Source organism: Pseudopipra pipra, chromosome 1 (assembly GCF_036250125.1).
Source record: "Pseudopipra pipra isolate bDixPip1 chromosome 1, bDixPip1.hap1, whole genome shotgun sequence".
NCBI classification, from domain to species: Eukaryota; Metazoa; Chordata; class Aves; order Passeriformes; family Pipridae; genus Pseudopipra; species Pseudopipra pipra.
The window spans coordinates 4806732-4832153 of record NC_087549.1 but is presented as its reverse complement, the minus strand read 5'-3'; the positions used below and the strand labels follow the sequence as shown (position 1 = coordinate 4832153).

Below are 25422 nucleotides of genomic sequence, written 5' to 3'. Positions count from 1 at the left end.
TCTGTGGGTTGTCCTTCTAAGCAGCATGAATCTGCCCCGGGATCCCATTCCCTGGACACCAGCAATATTTGGGATGTCCCGAATACGGCAGAGAGTCTGAGACCACCACCACTGCTTTGGTGCCAGGGAGCCAGGCAGCGGCTGTGTCCATCTGCAGTGCCAAGACCTGACGTGCCCTTTAGTGCTGGGAAGAGGAGCTCGGAATCACATCCCCAGTGCTGAGTAGGAAGAGGCAGAAGCATTTAGCAAAGCTTAACTTCTCACTGCACGGCAGCTCTTTGCATTCAGTATTTCACGTTTCACTGGGACTGAGTATGAAGATGTTGTCACTAAGCAACAAAACACAGATTTTGCAGGAGATAGTGACGTGATACTAAACCTCCTTTCCTCCTCCCTCTTCTCCAATCCATCAAGGTCACCAGAACCAGAGTCTTACCTGTGTGGTGGTGTGGAGCCAGAGGGAGGACTGGTAGATAAGGGATAAGAGTACCATGGACTAAATTCAAACCAAATGTACCAGGTGTTAAGGGAAAGCCCAGCCAGGCAGGAGTCTTACTGTCCTCTCGGGTCTAACTTTGAAATAAGACTGGCAGCAGAGCAGGGCAGGAGGTGGACAAGCCACGAGCAGGTGAAGGATGCACTTGAAAACACAGTGGGGGTATTTCATCCACAGCACAGACCTCAGGACTCACTTTGACCGCTCCACATGCAGAAATCCAGGATTAGACCAAACAGAGAAAATGGTACGGTCTACTTGCAGAAAAGGGACACAAAGAACAGCAAGGGATTATGAAATAAATAAATCTGTTGTCAGAAAAAATTCCCCGAAATTGAAAATCTAATGTAGGGGGGAAAAGAGGTTTGGAACCAAGCCTTACAACAGAGCAGTCAGCAAGGCTGATGCAGGGGCTTTTTTGGTATTGAATGCAGACATCTGCCTGGTCTGTGGTCTGTCCCAGCATCATTGCTCTTTGCACTGCCAGGAAAATAACCACCAATGTCCCCAGAGTGATGAGCAGAGGTAAGCTAACCCCAGTAAGGTGATGGGCAGCACATTTCCATTAGTGTCCTATATGTGCAAACAGATAGAGCGTCACCTCCCAGCTGCCAAAACACTGCTGCCTTATCTACAGCTCAGCCAGGGGTGTGGGGAACAGGGAGAGGGAAAATATGACCCTGCTCATTCAGGAACAGCTCAGAACGCCTTCCAGCCCAGGGTCTCGTCAGAGCAGGTCTGCACAAAGCCAAGATAAAACTGCAGCAGGTTTCCCTCTTCCCCTGGGCGTTTTATACCAGTGGTCCCCAGGAGACCTGTATTTCCCCATTATGTGGCTCCCTGCTGACACACTGTGGGACGCCCTGCTCGCCCAGAAGGTCACTGTACACCTGGCAGATGGTGTGTACAATGAAAAGGAAAAGTACTGGGAATGAGCCACAGCCCTGGTATTTGTAGCACAGCAGTTGAAGAGTCCATGTATAAACCTGAACCCCGTGGAATTGCACCCTGTATGGGGAGGGAAAGGGGTTCCCTCTATCTGGTCTCCAAAGAAATGAGTCTCCTGTGCTCATGGTGTTGGTGTTCAGAGTTGTCTCCCTGGGTTCTTTAAAGCTTTTAAACACATTTGCTAACTTCATCCATGCTTGATGGGACAGTATAGGAAGCTTTATAGGACATAAAGATTAAATAGCTTTACACTGAAAGAAAATATGTTTAGATTGATTATTAAGAAGAAATTCTTCCCTGTGAGGGTGATGAGAGACTAGCACAGGCTACCCAGAGAAGTGTGGATGCCCCATCCCTGTAAGGGTTAAAGGCCAGTTTGGATGGGGCTCTGAGCAACCTGGTCAAGTGGAAGGTGTCCCTGCCCATGGTAGGAGGTTTGGAACTAGGTTTTGGATCTTTAAGGTCCCTTCCACCCCAAATCATTCTGGGATTTTATGATTTTATTCATCTGAATGCAGTAGTCTGGTAAGCGAATGTGTCCATCTCAACTAGTCACCAGGCCTCTCCTTACAGCCACTGGCAAAACCCAGGCCTTTCAGGTTGGAAAATTTTCTGATGCAGGGTGGGTGTTTCCTCAGAGCCCCCTTCTCCATGTGAATTTTCTAGGAAGCATAGATGTCTGCCCTGTAAATCACAACAGGTCATCATATGGCTTCTGGTCATATCTAGTGGTTTTAAATAAAGAGGCTTGTGTTAATAATATCACTGATCCCTCCTGTTGTTTCTCTCGACAGAGCTTGTGTGACCCCAAGCCCCCACTATGGACTGATCACAAGCTTTACAGGACATGATTTAGTATTGAAACCAATAGCAGCAACATTTAGAGAGCTATACAAAAGGGAAAATCTGGTAGATTTACCCAATGTTTGTATTGAAAATATTATCCCAAAGCATTTGTACATATTTTGTCTTATTTTGTTGCTAAGTTTAAATGCACATTATCCATGGGCTTTGTTCTGACACCCCATGCAAGTGACCAGTATTGATACACAATTCAAATACTACAGACCCGGGCCAGGTCCCTGTACTGCCCTCCTCAACAGATTTGTAAAGACACAGCCCTGACCAGGACTTCAGCCAAGTGTGGAAAGGCAGGAACATCTCCTATCTCTTCCCCTAGTAAAGAGTCTTGTGGGACTCAGCTCTCCAAGGAAGTGAGAAGAGATGGGATGGGATGGGATGGGATGGGATGGGATGGGATGGGATGGCATGGCATGGCATGGCATGGGATGGCATGGCATGGCATGGCATGGCATGGCATGGCATGGGCAGGCTTTACACCTTCCTCCGGGTTTATGGAGGATGCCCTGGTAGGGAAGGAGAAACTCTTACTTGGTCTGCCTTGTGCTGGGAGTCTGCAGTGGTGGCATCTTCTCTGATGACATCTTCCATGTGAACAAATGCCCAGAGCTGGTTGTAGGGGTAATTTCAATAAATTAAATTATGCTATTCAAGTCTCATTTCATGCCTCTTCTGCTCTACTCCTTACTTAATTTACATTCACCTTACCTTTGCTGTTGTGCTTTCTCCAGGGATTTGCAGACACCCTGGCTGGCAAAGTAACATCCTTCCTGACATGACATCCTCCTGCATCCCTGGAGTCCATACCCCCAAAAGACACAAAACATATGTGCAGCAGAGCGGGGCACATCCAATTACTGTACTTGTTCCATGAATCCTTTTTAATTCTCAGGAGTCTGTGGCCTTTCTCAAGCCAGAGGTGAGGAAAAGCACAATCATTATTAAACCGGTGAATTGAGAGTCGGGTTTTGTCTTTTTTTTTTTTTTTTTTTTTTTTAGGAGTTAAAAAAAAAAGAATGAAAGGGGAAAAGTTCCCTGTTTCACACTTCTTAAGGTCACACTTCTTATTAAGGTTCCATTTAGAAAGAGCACATAATTTCTTAATACATGTTGAGGTGATTGATGAATCATTTATTGTATATTGCTATTGAACTGCTGGTCTCTAGAGCTGTGATTTAACCATCTATAATACCTGCAGCTGCCGTGTACACAGCCATCGATAATGTTGGAACACAAAGTATTCATGTGCATAACGTGCTTACCGCATCTAACATTTATGAATCCTCTATAAACAATTTATAAATGAAATTTTAATATACAGCGTAACCTATTTTTAATGTTGTGGCAGTTACATAACCCATTTGGCCTTGATTCATCTCGGTTAACTTCGGGCACCTTGTGTAGGTGTCTGTGTTTGTAGCCCTGTGCCATTTCCCTCTCCATTTCCACCCTCCCTCCCTCCCACTGCTCTCTTACCCCTGTTCTGCCCCAAATGTTCTGTAAATGTGTCTGTGAGGGATGCTGCAACCTCACAGTCTTCTGCATAATGATGGAGCTGCACATCAGTAACCCCCTCACTCATGTGTGGGGTAGTGTGTTTCCTCACACTAAAGCAAAACACTCCCCTGCCTTTTCTTTCCCCTTTTCAACCCAAATCCATTGCATAGGTTCAGCCTCATGTGGCCACACAAAGAGGTGAATCAGGTAAAAGGAATAGGGAGGGAATGGCATCTCTGCTCTGGATCTGAGCTTGTTGGGAAAGGAGGTGACAGGCAGATGACTAAATAGGACCATGGCATCACTTCAGCTGTGGGCCTGGACTGGTTTGTAAGAACATGGGCAGGCTTTGGAGAGCAGAAAGGTCCTGTTCCTGACACAGATTAGTGATGACGTCCTCACAGCCATTAACAAGATGCTCATTGTTAAAATGTTTCAATAGTTGGCCTGATTTCTCTCTGGCAATGTCTCCATTGTTCTGTTCAAGCTGAACACACGCTGAAAAGGGGCTGAAATCGCCCTTCTCCAGTCATGGCATCAGAGGACACGGGGCTGTAACAAACTTTTCAGAGGATCCAGTGTTCTCTCATCACAGAAGTGGTGCTGCATTTCCCCAGTGTTAACATATGCCTTCCCTTATGCCAAGTGATTTCTGAGCAGTTCCTGAGGCATTTTCCTGTGGAGAAGGGGAGGATGAAAGGACGCTGGTGCAGCCTGTGCTGGTACCAGCCCTTGGAAGAGAAACACTTGGAAGACTAACTGCAAACAGGAGGTGGCTGAGCACTGTTTCACCTGGTGTGCAGCGCTGGGTGCAACGTGGTTTCCCAAAGCAGTCTGTGTACATAATTCACACCTTCAAGGTTCATTACTGTGACTGGTACAGACACACACTGAGCACATCTTGGCCTGGAAGGATCTTCTGCACTCCCAGACTTGGGAGTGTCCTAAAATGCCAGTGCCAGATCTGGATGAAATGTCTTCTCCTTGTACCAGGGTTCCTGGGAGCCACTGGTGATGGCCCATGCAACACAAGGGGACGGGGGCCTCAATGTCAAATTTGCAGGTTCAGATGTGGATTGCATATCTGGACGAAGGTTTAGCAAGTTCCCCAGGTAGATGTGTGACTGAATTAGCTGTAAAAAGGTAGCCTACTAATGTGCTTTCCAATAATGTGCTAATATTAAGGACATGCTTAGGTATCTTGCTGAATCAGGAACAAGGGGACAGTAAGTAAGCAATATATGTTAATTGATGTCACCTACACACAGGACAAATCCTGCTGGTGTTATGGAATAATTGATGCATCATGAATGTAGTGGCCTAAGTATCATTCTAAAAAGTGACATCAGATGGTAACAAAATAGACAAGATCTTGTTCAACTGAAATAACTCGAGATGCTTTAAAGATGCTCTTTTTAACAACTGAAGTTGGGTTTGAAGCAATTTTTTCCTCAACATGAACAAAGTTTTAGGAGGGGTCTAATAGATGCAGAGGAAGGAAGGAGAAACAGAAAGGCACAACTTAATCCTTTCTGTTGGGACCAAACATAGAAAAGCAGAAAAGTGCAATGAGTGGAAGAATCAGTGTGAAGGATGAGGCGAGAAAGAGCAAGATGAGAAACTAAGAGCTAAAAAGATGCTGAACAACCCAATGACCCTAAACCAACACCAGAATGGTCTAACTTGCAGAAGTAAACATCTGTCATTGAACACTGGACATAACAGTTTTCCAGATCTGTGTGTCTGCTTTATTAAGAAAAGAGCACTAGTGTTTACAAAGCTCTGTAAAGCCTGTACCTGTATGAAAGCCTTCAAATCATCCCACCTGTACCCAAACAGCTGAGTTGCAAGCCCAGAGCTCTGGAAGGCCTGCTTCCATCCCAAGGAGCTGGCAGCCAGCACTAGATTGTTTTTAGAGCAAGTAGAATGGATGCACAGTCCCATTTCAGTGACAGACAAAGTGTCCACACTCAGGAAGGGAGTCAGAGGATTAAAGGAAGGGAGAGTGCAGCTGGCTCTCACTAAGGAAAGTTTAAGAGCTTCTAGATTGAGAATCCAGACACAGGAGCCTTAGGACTTTGATAGAAGGAGCTCAAACAAGACTGGACATAAGACGGTTTTTAAGTGCTTGCAGTCAGTCTTCCAAGATGTACCACTTGGTCCTCCTTCCAGCCTTTGAGCTGTTTCTTAGAGGATGGAATGGATGATAGAGTCATGCAATGGTTTGGGTTGGAAAGCACATTTACAGGTCATCTAGTTCCAAGCCCCCTGCAATGAGCAGGGACATCTTCAATGAAGTCAGGTTTCTCAGAGCCCCATCCAACTTGACCTTGAATGTTCCCAGGGATGAGGCATCCACCACCTCTCTGGGCAGCCTATGTCAGTGTCTCAGCATCCTCTGTGTCAATATTGGGATACTGTGGCATTTATTGCCTTTTATGTGACTGCAGCTCTGTCCCCTCAGCTGACAGTGACCAGACACTGACACAGGAGCCATGCTACGGAATAGACATCTTTCACCAGCTCTGAGTTCATCTGGGAAGGGAAAGGCTGAGTGAAGCCGAAACTTCAGTTCCAGGGTCAAACACATTCTCTCAGAGACAGAATACAGCATCAAGAGACGTTATTATTACCAGTAAAAACACACAAGAACACTATCAGGAATTACAGTCAGAAGAGACAGGCAAAGGTTTAAATGCAATGAAATAAGTATTTATTCAGACAGTTAAAGTTACACAACTTAGGCTTCTCCAATGCATACATCTACTGAACCAAAGTCTGCTCTCAGCAATGGTGATTTAAATTAGGAATGGTTTAATGCAACCACTCGGCTTGTATTAGATTTACATCTTTATAACAATGAGCAGTTTGGCTTATCATGTTCAAAATAATTGCTGGGTGTTTTGGAGGAATAAAAGCAAGTTTTCAGTACCAGGACAGGAGAACAGATCAGAGGAATATTATCCTTCTTCCAAGCAGTACAGTGACCAATCCTGACAGCAATCCCAGTGACTTTAAGCACCTTCACCTCACCTTTCTCCAAATTACACTAACACTTAAATATTTTCCTTCCGGACAAACCAAAAATGATCTTCAGAAGGAAGAACTTCCTGTGTTTCATCTCTCTCACCAAGACAAGTAAAAGCGTGAGAAAATTGGGAAAGATATCATAAATGCCAAAAGTAACTAAGCATCAAAGCTGACAAGGGACAGAGTAGTCTACTATATAATGAACAGACAGACCTTTACGGGTCAGCTCACACATAAGAACTTATATTTATATGCACATATGACAGATTTATAATGGCATATTGGATACCTAAGAAATAATACAGCTTGCTTTTGTTATAATAAAAGCTGTTCCCATTCCAACAGCTTTAGCAGGCTGTGGATCAGGATCCTTTATTAGTAAAAAGGCACAGGAATGTTGCATCCTACTACAGGCTCCACAGAACAAGACCCCCTCTTCTCAGAGAATGCTGTCAAAAATAAATTAGGAAATGATCCCATAAGTGGGTAAGTTGAAGCGTCCTGAATGCAACAGCATGTGCTTCACAATATTTTTGTTTGGAATGCAATGTGGCCCTTATAAAGCCTTAGCTGTATTCCTAGAATCTGCAGATTACCTGCTGGGAATACTGAATAAAACTCAATTTGGATTTTGCTGCGACAGTGTTGTGCAACATAGTACAGACGCACATGTCAAAAACAAGTTTTTATGGAGAAGATCAACTGGTTTAGTTCTTGCTCTCCTTGGAGCTTATTTTTTCTGTTTATATGCCTACCCAGTGACAGAGAATTCAGCCTCACAGCACAGTTTGGTAAACTAAGCTCCACCAACACAAAAATAAATGCCCAACTCAGCTGTTGGACTCTCTTTCCATGGGTGTTCTGGCCCAGAGCCACTGTGCAAGTGTAAGGAACAATTTTGTTACTGGACACTGCTGACAGAGCAGTAAATCACTGCAAGTGAATCTTCAGCTGGCCTCGGATTCCCATCAGTTCAAGGCTGAAAACTTCCACTCTGGCATTCAAAGCTGTGCACAGAGCTACAGCTCGAGCAAAAACACTGATAACATTGCCACAATACACGTTTTTAGAGATAATACCCTGCATACACTGGAAATTCCACGCTATAGCTAGAGTTCCCTCAAGTTAAAAATATATTTAGGATGAATACATTACAGTCATTTGCAAACATGCAATGAATTGAGTTTTAAGCACTGTCTTTCCTACAGAAAACACCAGTCACATCTAAAAATACGGTGCAGAGAACCAGAACAAGCTACCAGGTCAGGCATGAAGTGGGGGGTCCACATTTGGATGAAGTCTAAAGAAACAAAAAAAAATCTGCAAAGAGGTTGTGCATGTAGATTTAAATCATACAGTTAACTGGACCACCCCCGCTTGGTGTATCCACCCCCAGAAATGTTCTACCACCAAATTTAACTACAACTTTAAGAAAATATTGAGACAGGCTTTAAACATATGGTCCATGAAATAATATATTAATCATACAGCTAAGACATCTCCCCGCTTTACCACGGGGTAAAAACATATCTCGCTATACAAAAACATTACTCTGAAAAACAGGCTAAATCTTCAGTACATTCATCAACTACTTTTACAGTCAGGAATTCCATGGCCTTAATCGGTTAATAATTAAACTTAAAAAGAAAGTTTAAAAAAAGAAAAAACAAAAAAAAAGAAAAAACAGCCACATAAAAAAAGCAGTATATTAGCATGAAAAATCTGTTCAGAAGAGTTTGCAAAAACTCATGCAAAGTTATATTAACAACCATCTGATTAATTCTGGTGGGTCTTTAGGTGCCTGCAAATGTTTCAAGTGATTGTATAAAACAGAACTGTGACAACTCAAATTCACAGGCAAGCTCTAGGCAACCCAAAAGTTGGCTTATTTCTTCTCTCAAGGACAAAGCTCTTTAGCTCTTCCTCACCGTCTTTCCTTTCTAGTTCACAGATCTGCCAAACTAAAGGCAGTGAATTCACCAGGAGCAAGTGGCACTGGGCTCAGGGGAGGGAGAGAACTGGAGGCACATTTGCTATTCTTACTTTCAGTAACACACTAAAGAGCACCACAACTGCTATTTATTACCAAAGACACCAAATACTCAGCAAGCAAGTGAACAAGAACAAGCAAGTGAACAAAATCTAAGAGACATCCACATTTCAAGGGTACATGCCATGGGTCCAGAACAAGCCAGGAGGAATTTCATACAGATACACAAATCTTACCAAAAAATTCTAAATTATTATTATTATTATTATTATTATTCAAGTTGGAATTGAGACCTTCAAACACATGGTTAAATTCAGTCCTCAAGACCCTTTCAAACCACTGACATCAATGGAGTATATTAAAGTATAATGCATATATTAGCAATTTCAAAGGCTTTTTGGAAACAGAGGAAAACTCCAGCACAGTTATAATCTCTCTCTCCCTCTCTCTGAAATTAGCAAAGGCAGCTGCCCAAATGACTATCAGCCAATTCAGAAAGTGTTCAGCTGTTCCTCCAAAGTGGAGTCTGTGGCCTGAGGTTGGACAGAAACAAGCTGGGGTCAAGCAGAGGCTGTGCCAAGCATTGCTGTGCGCTGTGGTTAATCAAGTAGCACACAGTACATTTACAGCTTCGTTGGGACCACAGGCTCCGTAGCACGGATGTGGACACTGGGAAGACAGAGCCAGGAGAGAGGCAGCTCCCTGCTGCAGTTGTCTTCATGGAATTTGATATTCAGGTAGAAATCACCTGTGTAGAGAAAGAGAAGTGCTCCAAAGTACACAGAGTCTTTGGTTGGCTTTACCTGGAAATGAGAACGTAAAAATCAGTATAAATAAACCAACAACAAAGCAAATTTAATTGCAGTTCAGTAGCTCCTTCAAATGATCTCCAAATATTCTAGATTCACATCTCGATGTTGCTTTCACACAAAAAGGAGTAAAGATCTTGTCCCTATTCTAGCAAAACTGTTGCACTGAAAATTAAATCCTGTATTTTTCACTCATGCAGTAAAGATGAGGCACAGCTCAAACTACAATACAGGCTTTCAGGAGTCACTGATTCCAAAACAGAGTTAGTTTAAAGTAGAGATCACACCAAATCTTTCCTTCGACTGCATTTATCAACATGCCTATTAAAGGTCTAAATCATGTCTCTGAATTAATTTTAAACATATGGTTAAACACCACTTAACAACTTATCAATAACTAAGTTCATCCTCAATTATTATTGACATAATCTGACTGCAAATTCTAATCTTTAATATTAGGAATTTAGGAATCTTTAATATTCACAATCATTAAAATAATGAAGTTTAGCAAGAAAAAAGAAGTAGGTACCCTGATTTAACTTGTCCAAATAAAATACAGAGTACACAATGTTTCTACATTTACATATCTCCCTCCAACAAAAAAAAATTTACAGTCTATATCTTCACGAGTAATATATCTCAGTTCATCATTTCAGCAAGACACTTCAGTCATTTCTAACTTTAACACTCCCACGACTGTTTAGCATGTGATAATGTTTGAATTAATATCTGCTCCCAAAAGATGTTAAATCCAGTTTCAGGGTGCCTGTAATTGGATTAAAGTTACTGCAGATGCAAAACGCGAAATCAACAACAAAGCCATTCCACTGGATGGATTTTTTCAAAACATTGTGAAAAGGCAACTTAACCCCAGCAGAAAAGACCCAAAAAGGACACCTGATCTCCTCAGTACTGGTCTTCCCTCAGCCAAAGCCATCTTTACCAGTTCCTTTCTTCTCTCTGGACTCTGAAACCATCAACCTAAGATACACTCATGGAGTCATCCCTACTTTCACTGGTAGAGCTATGCCCAAGTATTTTCTTTTCACTTGAACACCCAGTGGCAATGGACTTTTCTTTGGTCATCCCCAAACACCTCAGTGTCCATCAGATTACAGAGTCCAGCATTGATTCCAAATTGACAGCAGGACACACCACTGGTCAGACAAGCAGACACCCAAGCCCAACCACAACAGAAACTCTGGTGTTGGATCCAGAAGCACTGAGCTGTCCAAATATGCTGGACTTGGTTGGGTTCAGGAGGGAATAATGTCCCTTTGCCAGAGGCATCCCTAGGAACTGATGGGACATCACCACCTGCAATAGCGAAGGGATGAGACCAAGGCTCCAAGGTTATCAGGACTGTTGCCCACTATAAAAAATTTGGTCATCTGGTAAACTGGGACACCAACCATGGGGTATTAACTGGGAAAGTGTCTGTGGACTCACTTTGCCGAAAGGCAACTTGCCATTGCATAGGAAGACCTGAACAAGGATGATGAGTAGGCTGAGAAAGTTGGGGTTGTTCAGCCTGGAGAAGAGAAGGCTAAGTAGAGACCTCACAGCAGCATTCCAGTATCTGAATGGGACCTACAAGGAAGCTGGAGACTCTTTATCAGGAACTGTAGAGATAGGACAAGGAGTATGGGGATCAAACTGAAGAGGGGAAGTTTAGGTTAGATAAGCAGAAAAAAATCTTTACTGTGAGGGTGATGAAGCGTGGCAAAGGTTGCCCAGAGAAGTTGTGCATGCCCCATCCCTGGAAGAGTTCAATGCCAGGCTGGGTGGGGCTTTAAGCAGCCTGGTCTAGTGGAAGGTGTCCCTGCCCATGGCAGGGGATTGGAACTGGATGATCTTTAAGGTCCCTTCCATCCCAAGCCTTTCTATGATTCTATTATTCTAAATTGCTGCTCCTGAAAAGGGCCCGGCTGTTCACAAGCATCCACATCCTCAGAGCCGGAGAGTCCAGGCTCCCTTTGGTTTTGGTGCTGAGCACTTTTGCTGACCTAAGGCAAACTTGTATCAGCATCATATCATCCACGTGAATGATCAGAGCAGCCACAGCTGTTCTCCTGCCCCACGTCCTTGGCATCTCCCCTCCTTGATGGGTACAAGTTCTTGCCCTCTGGCACTGTGTTTGGACATGCAGAACAACATCAAGCCGTCTCCCCTCTTGCTTCCTTCCCCTTCTCCCGGGGCTGCCAGCCTGTTTTCCGCCTGACTGGGACTGATGTGAACTTGCATCCAGAGCAGGACAGAGGAAGGCACTAAAGCCAGCAAAGGGTGGAGGCAAATAGCAAGCAAAGCCTCCTCAGGACCCACATCTCTTTCAAGCTTCCAGCCCATTTTTCCTAATCCACCTGCACCATGAAGGAATATCTGCAACAGCAGTGATCACAGCCCTTGACAAGCAGGAATATGGCTTCAGGCACATCAGCACCAACACCTAACATCAATGTTCATGGTTTGGGGTCTATCCATATCTGTTTGGCCACTTGTACCACCATTAGTGTAATCAACACTTGTGGTTTGGAGAAACAGGGAAGCAAAAGCAGCTTGAAACCTTCGCATTGTTGAGATGCAGACAAGATTTTTCTTCCAAAATAGGAACCAACTTTGGAAAGTAAGGCTGCATCTCCAGTGGGGCTGCCTACAAACATTCCCAAAAGAGCAGAAGTAAATCAGCAGCATTTGGGTCAGCAGTGGGTCACATTCAGCCCAAATGGTACACCAGGCACAGGACTAATTTTGAGGTTAAACCACCTACATTTAGGTGTGTCCCTGCACACCAGGTACCCAAGTTTCTACTACAGAAAGAAGATATATAATCAATGCAGACAGTGGAGCAAACACAGAATGGGTTGCCTAGGCAGACTATATAGTCAGCATACAGCTCCCTAAACACAGGTACCTCATGACATTTGGGATGGCCTAAGGGACTGAAATGTCTGGGAAGATTTACAGGATGTCTTACAGGATTCCTGGCAGCATGCAGAGGTCAGTAGAATACCCACCTTAGATGAACCTAGATGATAGCAGACATCTACTTTTAGGCAACAGAATCTCACCCCTGGTGTTTATAAGCCAGGTTCTACCTGCTGCAGACTACATCTCCATTGACTAATGGGAGTTTAACAGGCCAGCCTCTATGGCAACACCTACTCATTCAGGTGTCCCTGTCTGGAACTGAATCCACCCAAATGTCTATAAAGTCGGTGTCCACATCTGAGCCAGCTGTTCAACACAAGGATTCACCTCACCAAATGCAGAATGAGGTAAAATATCCCCTGAACTTCAGCAGCCCTGATGACTTGCTCCCCTCTGCCTGTGAAGGGAGCTCAGGGTGCCTTGTTCAGATGTGTTCACAAGTCAGATGTTCACTGCCATAGCTGACAGGACATACCATCCCACTGATTGCAGTGCAAGATCCAGCTAACCTATGAGAAACATGAAGATCACATATTTGTGCCTGACCCAGCCCAAATTTGTATTGTCATTCGATCTAGCAGCACACAGCTGTCTCAGTGTCACCAACTAGATTTGTCATTACTTGCTGTGCCAACTTGTGATGATGTTGAATACATGCTCCCTGAGCTGAGTCAGAGCTGAAACAGACTTTACTAAAATTCCACCAAATCATGGAAACCAAAGATGGGAAGCTTCTACCCCAGAAAAAAAATGACCACAGAATCAAGAAAAAAAAAATGTCCATGTTACTCCTTTGTTCCACCAAGACAGAAGAAAAATTAAGTTTCTAGATCCATCCTAATCCTTCCCTGATTTAGGCTACCATGTGGGACTGAGATTGCTTAGAACTAATTACTACTTATTTATACTGCTGTAGTACTTAGGGAGCTCAGTTGGAGATTAGGGCTAGTGCCAGCTCCTGTTCGCTGCCCCAAAGAGTTTACAGTGCGAGTAAAACAGTGCCAAGAAAACTAATTTGTTCCAGATGGGCCACAGAGGACCTGCCAGAAGTGAGCAAATGTTCATCGTGGCTTCTGAGCTGATTTAAAATGACCATCTACTAATGAATTTCTCCTCATCTCCCACTACCAACCACTTGATCTCGTGCATGATAACAAGCGCAGGAAAAAAAACCTGCTTGAGAATACTGATGGCACCAGCAGGAACAACAAGGGAGGATGAACTGCTGGGAGTTAAAGGAATCTCCATAGAAGATAATATTTTTGGTTTTAATTTGGCAAGAAGCAACTCTGTCTGATTAACTAATTAGTCAAAAAAACCCCCACCTGGTAAGAACTAAAAATTTTAATAATATGGCTTAAGGCAAACTTCATGTTGTGAAGCGAGATAAAAAATTAAATCAATGCACCATATTTTAATGGGTGGATTCCACCATGTCACCTTGTGATTCAAAACTCCCTATTGAACAAAAATGTCAACTAGCTAAATAATAACTGAGAAAGTCATTTTTCTGTTAAATACAGACATAGAAAAGTAAGGTGAACCAAATTAGAAGCTATGCTTAAAAATAAAGATTCTACTTAATTTGAAATGCATGGAAATAGTTCAATATCCTTTAAAATTTTCAATAAAAGACTTTGCTTTTTGAAGTAGCATGTCCCAGCAGAGACTTTGTGACACAAACCCAGGCTGCTGCATTGAACTGAAGTAAAAGCACAAAAAGGTGAATAAGAGTCATTACATTACTTCCAAGATAAATCATCTCACCTGGACTTCAAGCCACAAGAAAGAGAAATATAAAATCGTGTGATTTTTGCCCTTTCAACAATTTGTATTCATACTGCGAAGCAGCATGTGCATTCTGAAAATTCCTGTATATATCCCCTGTCTTCCAGATAGCAGCAGAAACTGCTTTGAAACTTTTTAGTCCAGAATCAAAAATAACTGTGAATTTTTGAGCATGAGGCTCAATATGAAACTAACATTTAGGAAAGCAGGGTGGTTTGGGGTTTTCTTTGCTTTTCCCCCAGAGAAATCACATTCAACTGAATACCAATAATGCAGTTTCTGCATCAGCATGACAACAGTACAAATTTTTCAGAGTGTGGGAAGTATCTTTTCTTGCTATAATACTTGATGCTCCCACTCATTCTTGACCATACACCAGTGACACACCAAACCATACTCTAGTTCTCCATCCTTCCTCCCACCCAGCTCAGCCCTGCAATAAATCATGTCAGCACCTCTGTGCCAGTGTCAGAGTGAAGTCAGCCCAATTAGCTTAAACTGCTGACGAACGTCGGTTTTGCTAAACTGGACAACTTTGCACAAAAACAAGTGCTCACAACATCTCTTCCGGTGGGTCTGCTAGGGAAGAGGGTAGCATCTTTCACAAGCAGCTGGGAAAGGGCAGTAACTCAAGACACCTCCATTAAATAAGAAAAATAATCAAGTGCCAATGACCTGCGGTTAAAAAAATAATGCGGCCGTTTTTAATGGCTTCAACAGAGCAGAGCGGAGTTGAAGACCTGCAGGGAATCTGGTCCAGTGTCTCAACTTTCATTTATAAAAAAGAGAAACTCTGATTCTCTTTCATCTCACCCAACCATGAGCTTCTTTAGTTTTTTGACCAGTGTCTGTCTGACTTTTGACCAAACTCAGAGCATGAACACAATTCTGTGTGTGGTTGTTCTTCCCTGAAGCATCAAATGCACAAACCAGGACTTTCTTCTTGTCCCCAAAACAGGTGGACCTTTCTGAAATCTATTTTCCATTACTAAATTAGTTATTATGAGGGAAGAAAGGGCCTCTGACAGCATTAGATATACTGAAGAGTTTTCTTCCACAATGAGGGCTCTAAACCTCGACGAAACATGACCAAGCATTTTCTCTGGGAGTCTCTGTAGCATCAACACTACACACTGTGAAATATAACACTTCTTGTCAACATTTTCTTCATTTCGCTTTTTTGGATGGAAAGGAGGACAAATAGCAGAAGACAATTCTATTTTTAACTTCTTGGGGACTGTGTTTACAGGAGAAATGTCACAATCCTGAACAATGGGGCAAAAGCAGAGACCGTAACGTATGAGAAAGCTGCCTGGGCAGGCACAAGAGATGTAACCTCCTGACTTTTTGCCTTGTAGGAGACTCAATCAGAAGGTAAGAATACATCACACTGACATCTCCCTATTCCCTCATTAGCCTGGAGGGTCAGGCCCTTCGGCAGCCGGGCATCCAAACACTACCAGTCTGATTAAAAACTCCACATTGTCAGGAAGTGAGTCAAAGAAACCCATCTCTGGATGATTTCTGTTGATATACTTAAATTATGCAGCTATAAGAATAAAGTTAGCCCCCATTAAAATTCAAGTTGATGGTGTATTTCATGCTCATTAGCTTTTACAAATATTTTCTTCTGCGATGGGTAATTGAAAAATGTGCATGGTGACTATCCCTGTGGTTAACCTTTAATTTCTTTCTTACTAAGGTTCACTCATATATTCAGTTTTGACAGGTACATTTTATTACTGATCCAAAAAGCTGACCTAAGCAAAGGTCCTAAGCACTATCCCAAACACTCACCCCCTCCTTCATGTTTATTTCATAAGTTACCAGAAATGCTGCTTGTTCCACTCGGCAGCATTGTCTGCAAGTTTTCATTCCTCGTATTTTGTTGTTGCATTTTTTTGAGGGGGAAAGGATATGGGAGGGAGTAGTTTTATCTGTATTTTCAGTGTCTTGCCTCAGAAGCAAAAAGTTCCCAGGCATGAACCTTCTAAAGAAATTGAGAGAAAAATCATAATCTAAATAGTTTTAAAAGGGGGCTTTTTTGCCTCATTTTAAGCATTTCTTTATAGTTTTGTAACAGTATGCTAAGCACCAAGGAAATGAACCAGCTCATCAGATTGGTCATTAATGTTTAGCATTTTCTTTTTACAGTCTGTTGCGTTTCCTCAGGACCTGACTAAAACTGATTTGCTGAGCTCCCTGGCTCAGCCTGGGGAATATTTCTTATGGACTAAAAAGAAAAAGTTATTTAAAATCTATTACTGCAGCTGCACTGGATGACTCAAGGGACTGGTGATATGGTATTGACCATTCAATCTAGGTTACCCGCTCACATTTAGTCCGACCTGGGGTGACCAAAAGCTACTGTCTCTGATAATTTACTAGTGGTTTACATGGTAGGAAATTACAGCCTTAAACCATTGCAGAGAGATGATTCTGTATCCCCCAACCTAGCAACAGATGCCATAATCATGGTGCTTTCCGAAAATTAATTTGCCTTAAAATGCACAATTAAAAAAGGAAGCCCTTTTCTGGAAATGCTGATCATCCAGAATCCTGATACTCCTGATAAAATGACTTACTGAGTCGATGTAGAAGGTGTTGGACCCCACAAAGGTGATGGCATCTTGCAGGTCATAGTTGTGCACCCCGTTCTGGTAATCCTGGTAGGGCATCACGGTGAGGGCGAAGGGCCCCACGCTGTGTTTGCTCCAGTTGGTCAACTTCACCTGCAGCGGGACGGGGTCGCCCACCTGGCAGTTCACCACGACATCACAGTCACAGAGCTGGCCATCAACAAGGATATCTGCAAATCAAGGAGACAATTCCACATCAGGTTGGACATCTGCTTTAGAAACTGTGTTAATCTTGATGGGAAACTTAAAGAGAAAAAGTGACCTCGATGAAACCGAGAGTGCAGGACACTTAACTTTGAGAAAGGAAACACACCACTGTTGTCCTGTGTAGGGCAGTGCTACAGGGGACCTACTTGAAAAAAAACCATTAATGAAGGTCTGATATCTGTCCACAGATGTTGAAAGAGCTATGAAAAAAACCCAATTATGATCTATACACAGGCACCAGAAGATATTATTTTAACATCCTCCCTTAAAGGCCAAAGCCACAGACAATTTCTCATGTTTCTCCAGAAAATCAACAGCATCAGATGAAGGGAAATACAAACAGTAACCATTAATACAAACAGATAGATCCAGGGCTGGATGCTCATGTTCACATGTTACAACCAGAATAAATCCTCCTGTATGGAGGTGACCTTTTGGAGCAGGACAGTCACTGCCAGAATTTGCAATGTAATACATATATTAAAGTCCTGATTATAAGGAAAAAAGGGATTTCAAAATTATACAGCAGTACTATGAGCTTGTTCACTCTTTGCACTTTAATTCCTTCTGGGATTTCTATTTTTAACTCTCTACTTTTCTTTCCCTTTCTGGGATAGCAGAAAATATAAAGCCTCTAAATTGGTTACTGCTGGGACAATGACAACCAGAGTAATGTGTCCACTAACCTTGTCCATTTGCTTATACAGAACCAAAATGTTTCATTACCAACACACTAGGAAATTCTTAGTCCAATTCCCTGCTCTGAAAGGGTTCCCAGTTGTGCAGTATTACTGTATTTTTCAGATGAGGGTTATCTCCAATGCACTATTAATACAGGAACATTTCTATTTCACTACGGGTTCATGTTCAGAGATAAGAGAAAGCCCTGGGACATGTAAGAAAGCATCCTCTGTGTGAATACCTATCCCCACAATCTTATATGCCCGTGAGGCATTTCCATCACTCCAGCTCCTCCTCAGTTCCTTGCCTTATGACATATATCATATTATTCCTTTGCCAACAGCATCGGATTTACATTAGTAATATTCTATCTTCAAGGAAAGACACTATTCTTATGCTTCAGGAACTTTCACAGAAAAAAAAATATAACAAAATGATTTTTTTAAAACTTATTTTTGTTTTGTTGCCTTAGACAAAAAGTACAAAATGATGCATGTTCTTGTGATGCCCTTTAGTCTGGCAAACTGAACAAGCCTCAGCACAGCCACTGGGAGAAAAAAAAAAGAAAAGAAAAGAAGCTAATGCCAAAGAAGAAACAAGTTCAGAAAAGAACATTTATTCCACAGGTCAGATCAGCAAAGCTGAGCTACCCAGATGAAAACCTCTCCTTGACTAAAGCTGCCCAAATGCAGCAGTAAGTCCCAGATACAAGAGGCTTGGCAGAGCAAGCCCAAAAAAACCCTGCAGTGCTCAAACTGGAACTATCCAAAACCCATGCCTATGTCCCAGTTGGAACAGCCCCCATTCCAAACCTTTCCACAGGAGCTCAGTTTTTGACAATGAGAGCACTGGTGAGGCCACAGGTGGAGTGCCTGTGTCCAGTTCTGGGCTCCTCAGTACAAGAGAGACATGGACATACTGGAGAGCCTACAGTGTAGGGTCATGAAGAGGATTAAGGTATTGAAGCATCTCTCCTATGAGGACAGGTTGGGAATGTTCAGTCTGGAGAAGAGAAGACTTCAGGGGATCCCAACAATGTCTGTGAACACCTGAGGGGTGCAGAGAGGACACAGCCAGGCTCTTTTCAGCGGTGCCCCGTGACAGCACCAGAAGCAATGGGCGCAAACTGAAACACAGGAGCTTCCCTCTGAACATCAGGAAACACTGTTTTTACATTGAAGGTGACCAAGTGCTGGCACAGGTTGCCCAGGGAAGTTGTGGAGTCTCCATCCTTGGAGATACTCAAAAACCATCTGGACATGGTCCCTGGCAAGAAGCTTTAGGTGGCCCCACCTGAACAGCAGATAGGACCAGACAATCTCCAGAGGTCCCTGCCAATCTGAACCATTCTCGGATTCCGTGAAAGGAAGTTACAATCACCACTGCATTTTAGGAAAGGGCTAGAAAACTGTTCTGGAGTTGGATTTCTTTTGCAACAGCACACTCTGATCTATGGGCTGTCCTGCCCAACAGGATCAAATTGCTCCTTGCAGTATTGCCCTAAGATTGTGGAGGTGAGGTAGTGGTTATAATGGTATCCCATTATCTGGGATTAACTGACTTGAATTTTTCAAAACACAGAAATGTGTGTCTGTGGATAACCTTAAAGCTTCTCAGTCTCCTGACAGAGAACTGAACTCCAGTTGCTTCCTTCAAAAGAAATGTGTTTATAGCAATTCATTACTTTATATCAGTTCATGTTTTCAAGCTTCTCCCTGCAAGATGAGTCCTTTCATTAACTAAAAAAGAAAAAACAAAACCACTTTTTTTTTCTGGTTCCTCTAGCCAGTGGGTAGCTTCACAAAGGGTTAGCTCCCCAGATCAGCCTGAACCTTCAGAAATATTCCATGGAATATACTCCACTCACACTTAGTGGATGAATCCTTATTTTCAAGATGCTCATCAACTTGCCTTTTAGCTTTAAAATTCAATGCACTGCTGTATGAATTGTAAATGAACCCTTTGCCCTCTGTCTCTACCGTTGTATCTAATAATAGCTCAGAGCACTGCTTCCTAATATCTTCATGAGAAAACAGAAAATCCAAACAAAAGGGAAGCAATTAAGTCTGGCTCAACCAGATTAATTTTCTTTTGTATTCCTAAAAAAAAATTCAATTCATTTAAGATTGATTCAAGAGCATGTGTGCACACGTGCTTGTGTATATATTGAGAGATAATTTCCTTCCCCTCCAGAACACACTTCCCTCCTGCAGAACCGAAGCCAAGGATCTCAATGAGATGTCAGATGAGAAAGCACACATGGCTGGCGTGCAAAATACTATGGAAAGGAGTGTTTAAAAACAGTCCCCTTTCATCAGGGAGAACAGCTTGGTTTGACAGGCAGTTTTACTCCCTTCCTGACACAGAAAACATCTCATGGACCATACGGATTTGCTTTAATATTTTCATCCATGAACAGAGGAAAAGCCATGTGTACAGGGTCCCATTTCTGCAGATTCAGCTCACTCACACAGATGGCATATAAAAGCTGAGACTGCTCACACCACTGCTGTGAGAGTGAATCATTATTGGCTTTGGAATACAGGAGCTCTGAATCAGATGATACAGTCACTAGCACAGAAGACAGTCGTGGCTGTATCTCCATCCTCCAAAGATTCAGATATGAGAGAAACAGTACTTCAGAGAATTAGAAGGACCAAGTTTAATTCAAACAGAATATATAAATTACATTTCAAAAGTGGGAGCAAAAAATCTGGCTGCCAGAGGGGGGAAAAAAAACCAAAAAGACCTAGAAATCTCTCGATCTCCTTCTAACTAAAAGTTAAATAATTTAAAAAGTAATTTAATAAGCCAACAGAATGCTGCCCCTCCCTTTCCTGTTCATTTACCTACAATGTCCACTACGCTGGCATCCTTGGGTGCCAAACTTACCCTGCAATGCTTGATAGCCATGAAAAAAAGGACAGACACAGTCTCTGCCTTGCACCTACGAACAGGCACAGGACCACTCTATTTTATCTCTAGGACATTCTCTAAGTGATTATTGTATGAAGGGAGAAAACGTTGTCCCACACATTTTGGAAGGCAGAGGATAAGATGATACAAACCACTGAGAAGGGTGATTGGAAAGCCTTGCTTTTTCTTTGAAAGTCTTAGCCAAGCCTTTTATGATCTCCATGAATTAATCTTTAAGATGGAAAAACTAATTCCTGGCCCAGGTGATGAGTGAAGCTTATTGACACCACAGGATGTCTGGGAGACCATTCTATGAAAATAATACATCAGAGTTCTTATAATGTCTTTCTTTCAGGATCTCAGAACTCTCAAGAAAAGAGAATGAATGTCGCTAACAGGAAGACAATGACTATTCCACAAGAAAAACATCACCTACCATCACCTGCCAGGTGCACTTCTGTCTACATCACCCAAAGGAGCCACTTGGAAATGAATGTCAAACACTAATAACATTTTGTGTTATTTACTCTGCTCATATTAACACATTGTAAATTGTTCTTGCTACTTTGTCAAGTTTCCATGAGAGAACTCACAACTCATTGTCCACCTGTACATCCAGAGTCCTGAGTCACAGCTAATTGCATTTCTGCACCCAAATCCCCATTTGCCACTGTCAAAGTTTAATTTTGGAAAGCTGCACACAAATACATTTAACCTCAGTGGAAATGCATATTCCAGCAATGTTTACTCTCCTCACTCATCCTTGGGCTGATTTTAAAAAACAGGCTGCAGAGGAAGGCAGGGTGGTTTTGCCCATTGTTACAGTGGGGGATGGAGACATTTCCATTTGGTATTTCCTTTTAAACTGGATGTTGAATCTCCAGCTAAAGTAGTTGCACTGGCCTCTGCCATTCACTGCAGCTGGCCCAAGACTTCCAGCAAACACCTCACAGAGCAATGGCTTTGTCCAAACAAGTAGGCCAACAAAGCTCAAGGCATGAAATGCCCAACTGAGTAAATACTTAGCATATACAAGATAAAGGAGACCTTTAAGCCCAGAAAAGCAAGCCTTGCCTACAGTTACTGTCAGGGTACTTTATCAATTAACGATTGTTATGCTGTTAGAATTGTGAACCGGGAGAGATGTGGTCTGTGGAGGAGAAAGGAGCAGCAAAAATCAGTGACATCTCTTGATAATGTCCATCAGGTACTTTTATAGAGGAAAGCCAAAGACCAAGAGCCCAAGCCAGAGTTGTTGGAATGGTCTCACAGAATGATTCGGTTTTTCTGTGTTCAAAAAAGCTAAAGTGCTGATTAAATTTTTTGCCCAGGCCAGCTTTACTTCTAATTGCCCTAAAAGAGCAAGGGAAGGGCCAGCCCTGCTGTCTGGAAAAACTTCTTCAGTTTTCCTTTTTTCCCCTGCCCTTTTCTTCAAGAATGTTTGTTCAGGGTTTTGCAAGGAACTTAACAATGCAAAGAAAACTCCTTTTGAAATCATTTATTCAGAAATACTTTGAACAATTCTCTCCATTTCTGATCTTACATTTTATGCAGGTGAAAAAAAGATCAGAAAGGAGGAAAAACCTGTACTACAGGCAAACTCTCTGTACAGAGCAAGCTGATCCTGTCTCCAAACAAGCACATTCATTCCCTGTCCCTCCTGTCATGCTTCATGTCAGTTTTAGTAGCCTGGTTTTGGGGTTCAATCTCATTATGGCAGCTTAGAGGAGAAGGTGATGTGGTGTTCTGTTGAGGTGATAGGATCCTTGAATTTGTTTGTCTGTCTCCTCCAAAATATGAAACCAAACACTGTTTCTGTTTCCCCTTTTTGCACTTGTTCTCCCTAGTGTAGTCCAGTCTCCTTTCATTTTCCAAACTGTTCATGCAAATTATTTGCGCACAGAGATGTAGCATTGGTTAAATTCATTTGTCCATGATGAGGTCTTGCAGTATTTTCAGAGCTGAATACATCCATACAGAAGATATTTCTATGAATATAAAAATTGTGTTCCCTGTCATTCTCATCATGAAAGCGCTGAATGGTTATTTAATAACACAAGACCCTCACAGCTACTTACATAAAACCTTCTGTATGTGATTTGGACCTGCTCCTCACACCAAACCTGAGCATCTTAGCTTGGAATGCTAAGATCTCCTGCTCATCTCCTGCTCATTTATTGTTATTCTGACACAATACTGAGCCAAATCCACCCCCTGCCTAATTTCCCTGCAGTCAGTAGTAACAGAGCAAAGAGGTGTACAGCTGTTTGTGTTGTAACAGCTTTAAATTACATGGATATCTCACCTTGTCAACCACTGCTAGTCCTGTCCTAAAAACTGCCATAATTCTCAGAGCCTGCTGATCCCAAAACCCTATGGACCTGAAGAGTTCAGCTCCTCTTCTGGTCAAGGCTCTTGGACAGTGATGAATAAAAAACATATGAACAAACTATTGCAGCTTTCTGAAAGTACCAACAACCCAGAGACCTTCAGCCAACATAGGGGCACAAACATGAAAACAGGAAAGTTGGCAGAGGACGGGATGACTGAACATGAACATACGCTGGTGAAAAGCGGTAATTGCTTTCACAAGACCTCTGAGCTGCCCAGTTCCTGGCAGGCTTCCCATTCCCAAACATTTTAGAATTGAATTAAGGACACTTTATTCACTCCAAAAGCAATTAAAAAGAAAAACACATTTAAAATATAGTTCTAGCAACAATAAGCAATTAGTCTTTGACAATTGTCTGTGTCTTCCTATTTAATCACTCTCTTGCAGTGGCCAGTATGCTGATGACAGATCCCAACTGGTCCCATTATCCTTCCTGCCAAATTGCTTCCAGTTTGTGTCTGTCCTTAACTCTGTGATGACAGTGGACTGAGGATGCTGCAGCATCCCATAGGACTCACTTGCAAAAGGATTCTTCAACCTTGACATTTGCCCCGAGTGAGCTTTCTTCCTCCAAATCAATATAATGTTTATGTCCAATTTTAATCTCCCAGACACGTGATCAGCATTCAGTTTTAGTGCTCCTTGATCTCAGTCCTAAACACCAAGATGTAGTACAACCTTCTTCAATTAACTTGAAATACCAGGGTCACACTGGCTGAGGAGGGAAGCATGAACATGACTAGTGCTCTGGGGTTTAGATTCCTCCAACTTCCACTTGGAATCTTAAAACCTGAATGCACATGAACCACAGATTTATTTAAGAAATGACTCAGTTCAGTGTAACCTCCCTGGCTTTGGTGGGAGTTATTTTACTATGCACATGCCTTTTATGACAGACATTTCTCCTTCCCTGTGAAATTGTTGGCACATGAATGGCACCCGCTTGTCTCATTTCTCCTCTGGCAGCCAAGATAACCTGTGATTTGGTGATTTGCCCAATTTGCTATCAAGTGAAAATCACTTTAGAGTTTATACTGCTTGTGCCTAGTCCTAATCTAAATGCTCAAAGGCAGATCCCTAAAATTTTAAGATGCTCAAAGCTCTGTTTTTCAGTAAACTCCTGAAAATTCCTGAACTCCTTCTGACTTATTTTAAAATATTCCATGACATGGTACCACCTTGCTGAAATAGTCTCATTTCTGAATGTGGGCCAACCTTTTTTTATCTGTTCATCACAAGCAGGTTTGACAAAGACTTCTTTTTATTATCTGCTACATAGCCAGGAGGTCAGGCTGGCATACGGTGCATGCCAGTGTTTGAAATTTCACAATCCTTGGATTTGCATGTTATTTTAGGTTACTGAAAACTTTATAGTTTGTCTCTGTCAGGACTACTTTCAGAGCATTCTTACCATGCCCTGTGGGGAAAAAAAAAGGGGGGAAAAAGCCCTATATTACATTTAAGCAAAACCAAAACATATTAGGATATATCATATAACACTGGTTTTTGTATACTGGCAGCTTTGTGCAAAAACACTGCAAGAATGAACAGAATTATAGAATATCCTGAGTTGGAAGAGACCCACAAGGATCACTGAGCCCAACTTCTGGCTCTGCACAAGACAAACCCAAAAATCACCATAACATGACTTAACCTACAGTACATCGTTCCTCACTGGCTGCATAATGACAGTTGACATTTTCTTCTTTTTTCTGCCATTCTGCAGTGATGGATGTGAGACAAAGCTCTCCTTCTACAGAGAATATTTCGAAAAGCCTCATACCAACTGTGTCAGAGTTTTTGACTTAAGGCTGCAAAAGTTAATGGTAGAAAAGGAGACAATAGCACTTCTGTGCTAGTTTAGAAGTCTGTCTCAACCTCAAAGCAGGTTTAGTCTAGACACTAGATAGGTTGCAGACCTCCAGGGAGTGTTCCTGCTCTAGAAATCAGTGATAAGGGTGGTGATTCTGGTACACTCCCTATGGAGATGGCATTGAGCTAGCAACTGGTCACAAGAGAATTAATATCTACTTAACAGCAGAGACACAAAACTGGGCTCCTGTACTCAATTCTGTGCATGCAAAGTCAAATACGTGGCTTCAGCCACACAATTTACTTACCAAAACTCTCACAGAATATGTAAATATGGAAGCAGAATTTGTTTTTATGTATTTTCTACCATTTCAAGTGGAAACAGTATTTTCTGCTTTACCCATTCAACAGGCACAGTGGTGCTCTGA

The 25422-nt window shown here is 42.3% G+C and overlaps 1 protein-coding gene and 1 long non-coding RNA gene across 6 annotated transcripts in view; one reads left to right on the top strand and one right to left on the bottom strand.

Annotated features, from left to right (window-relative positions):
- LOC135409099 (uncharacterized) overlaps positions 1–16013 on the top strand; it is a 66173-nt gene extending 50160 nt beyond the window's left edge. The window contains exons 3-4 of the long non-coding RNA XR_010428015.1: positions 3037–3224; positions 15597–16013. This is a non-coding gene — a long non-coding RNA (uncharacterized LOC135409099). The remainder of the gene's footprint in view (positions 1–3036; positions 3225–15596) is intronic.
- Positions 6493–25422, bottom strand: part of TRAPPC9 (trafficking protein particle complex subunit 9) — a 461153-nt gene continuing 442223 nt past the window's right edge. For all 5 annotated transcript variants that reach the window (XM_064644108.1, XM_064644094.1, XM_064644118.1 and 2 more), the window contains 2 exons: positions 16933–17156; positions 6493–9625 (listed from right to left, as the gene is read on the bottom strand). In XM_064644108.1, coding sequence (XP_064500178.1) covers positions 9446–9625; positions 16933–17156 — 404 coding nt within the window. In that variant the 3' untranslated portion in view covers positions 6493–9445. The remainder of the gene's footprint in view (positions 9626–16932; positions 17157–25422) is intronic.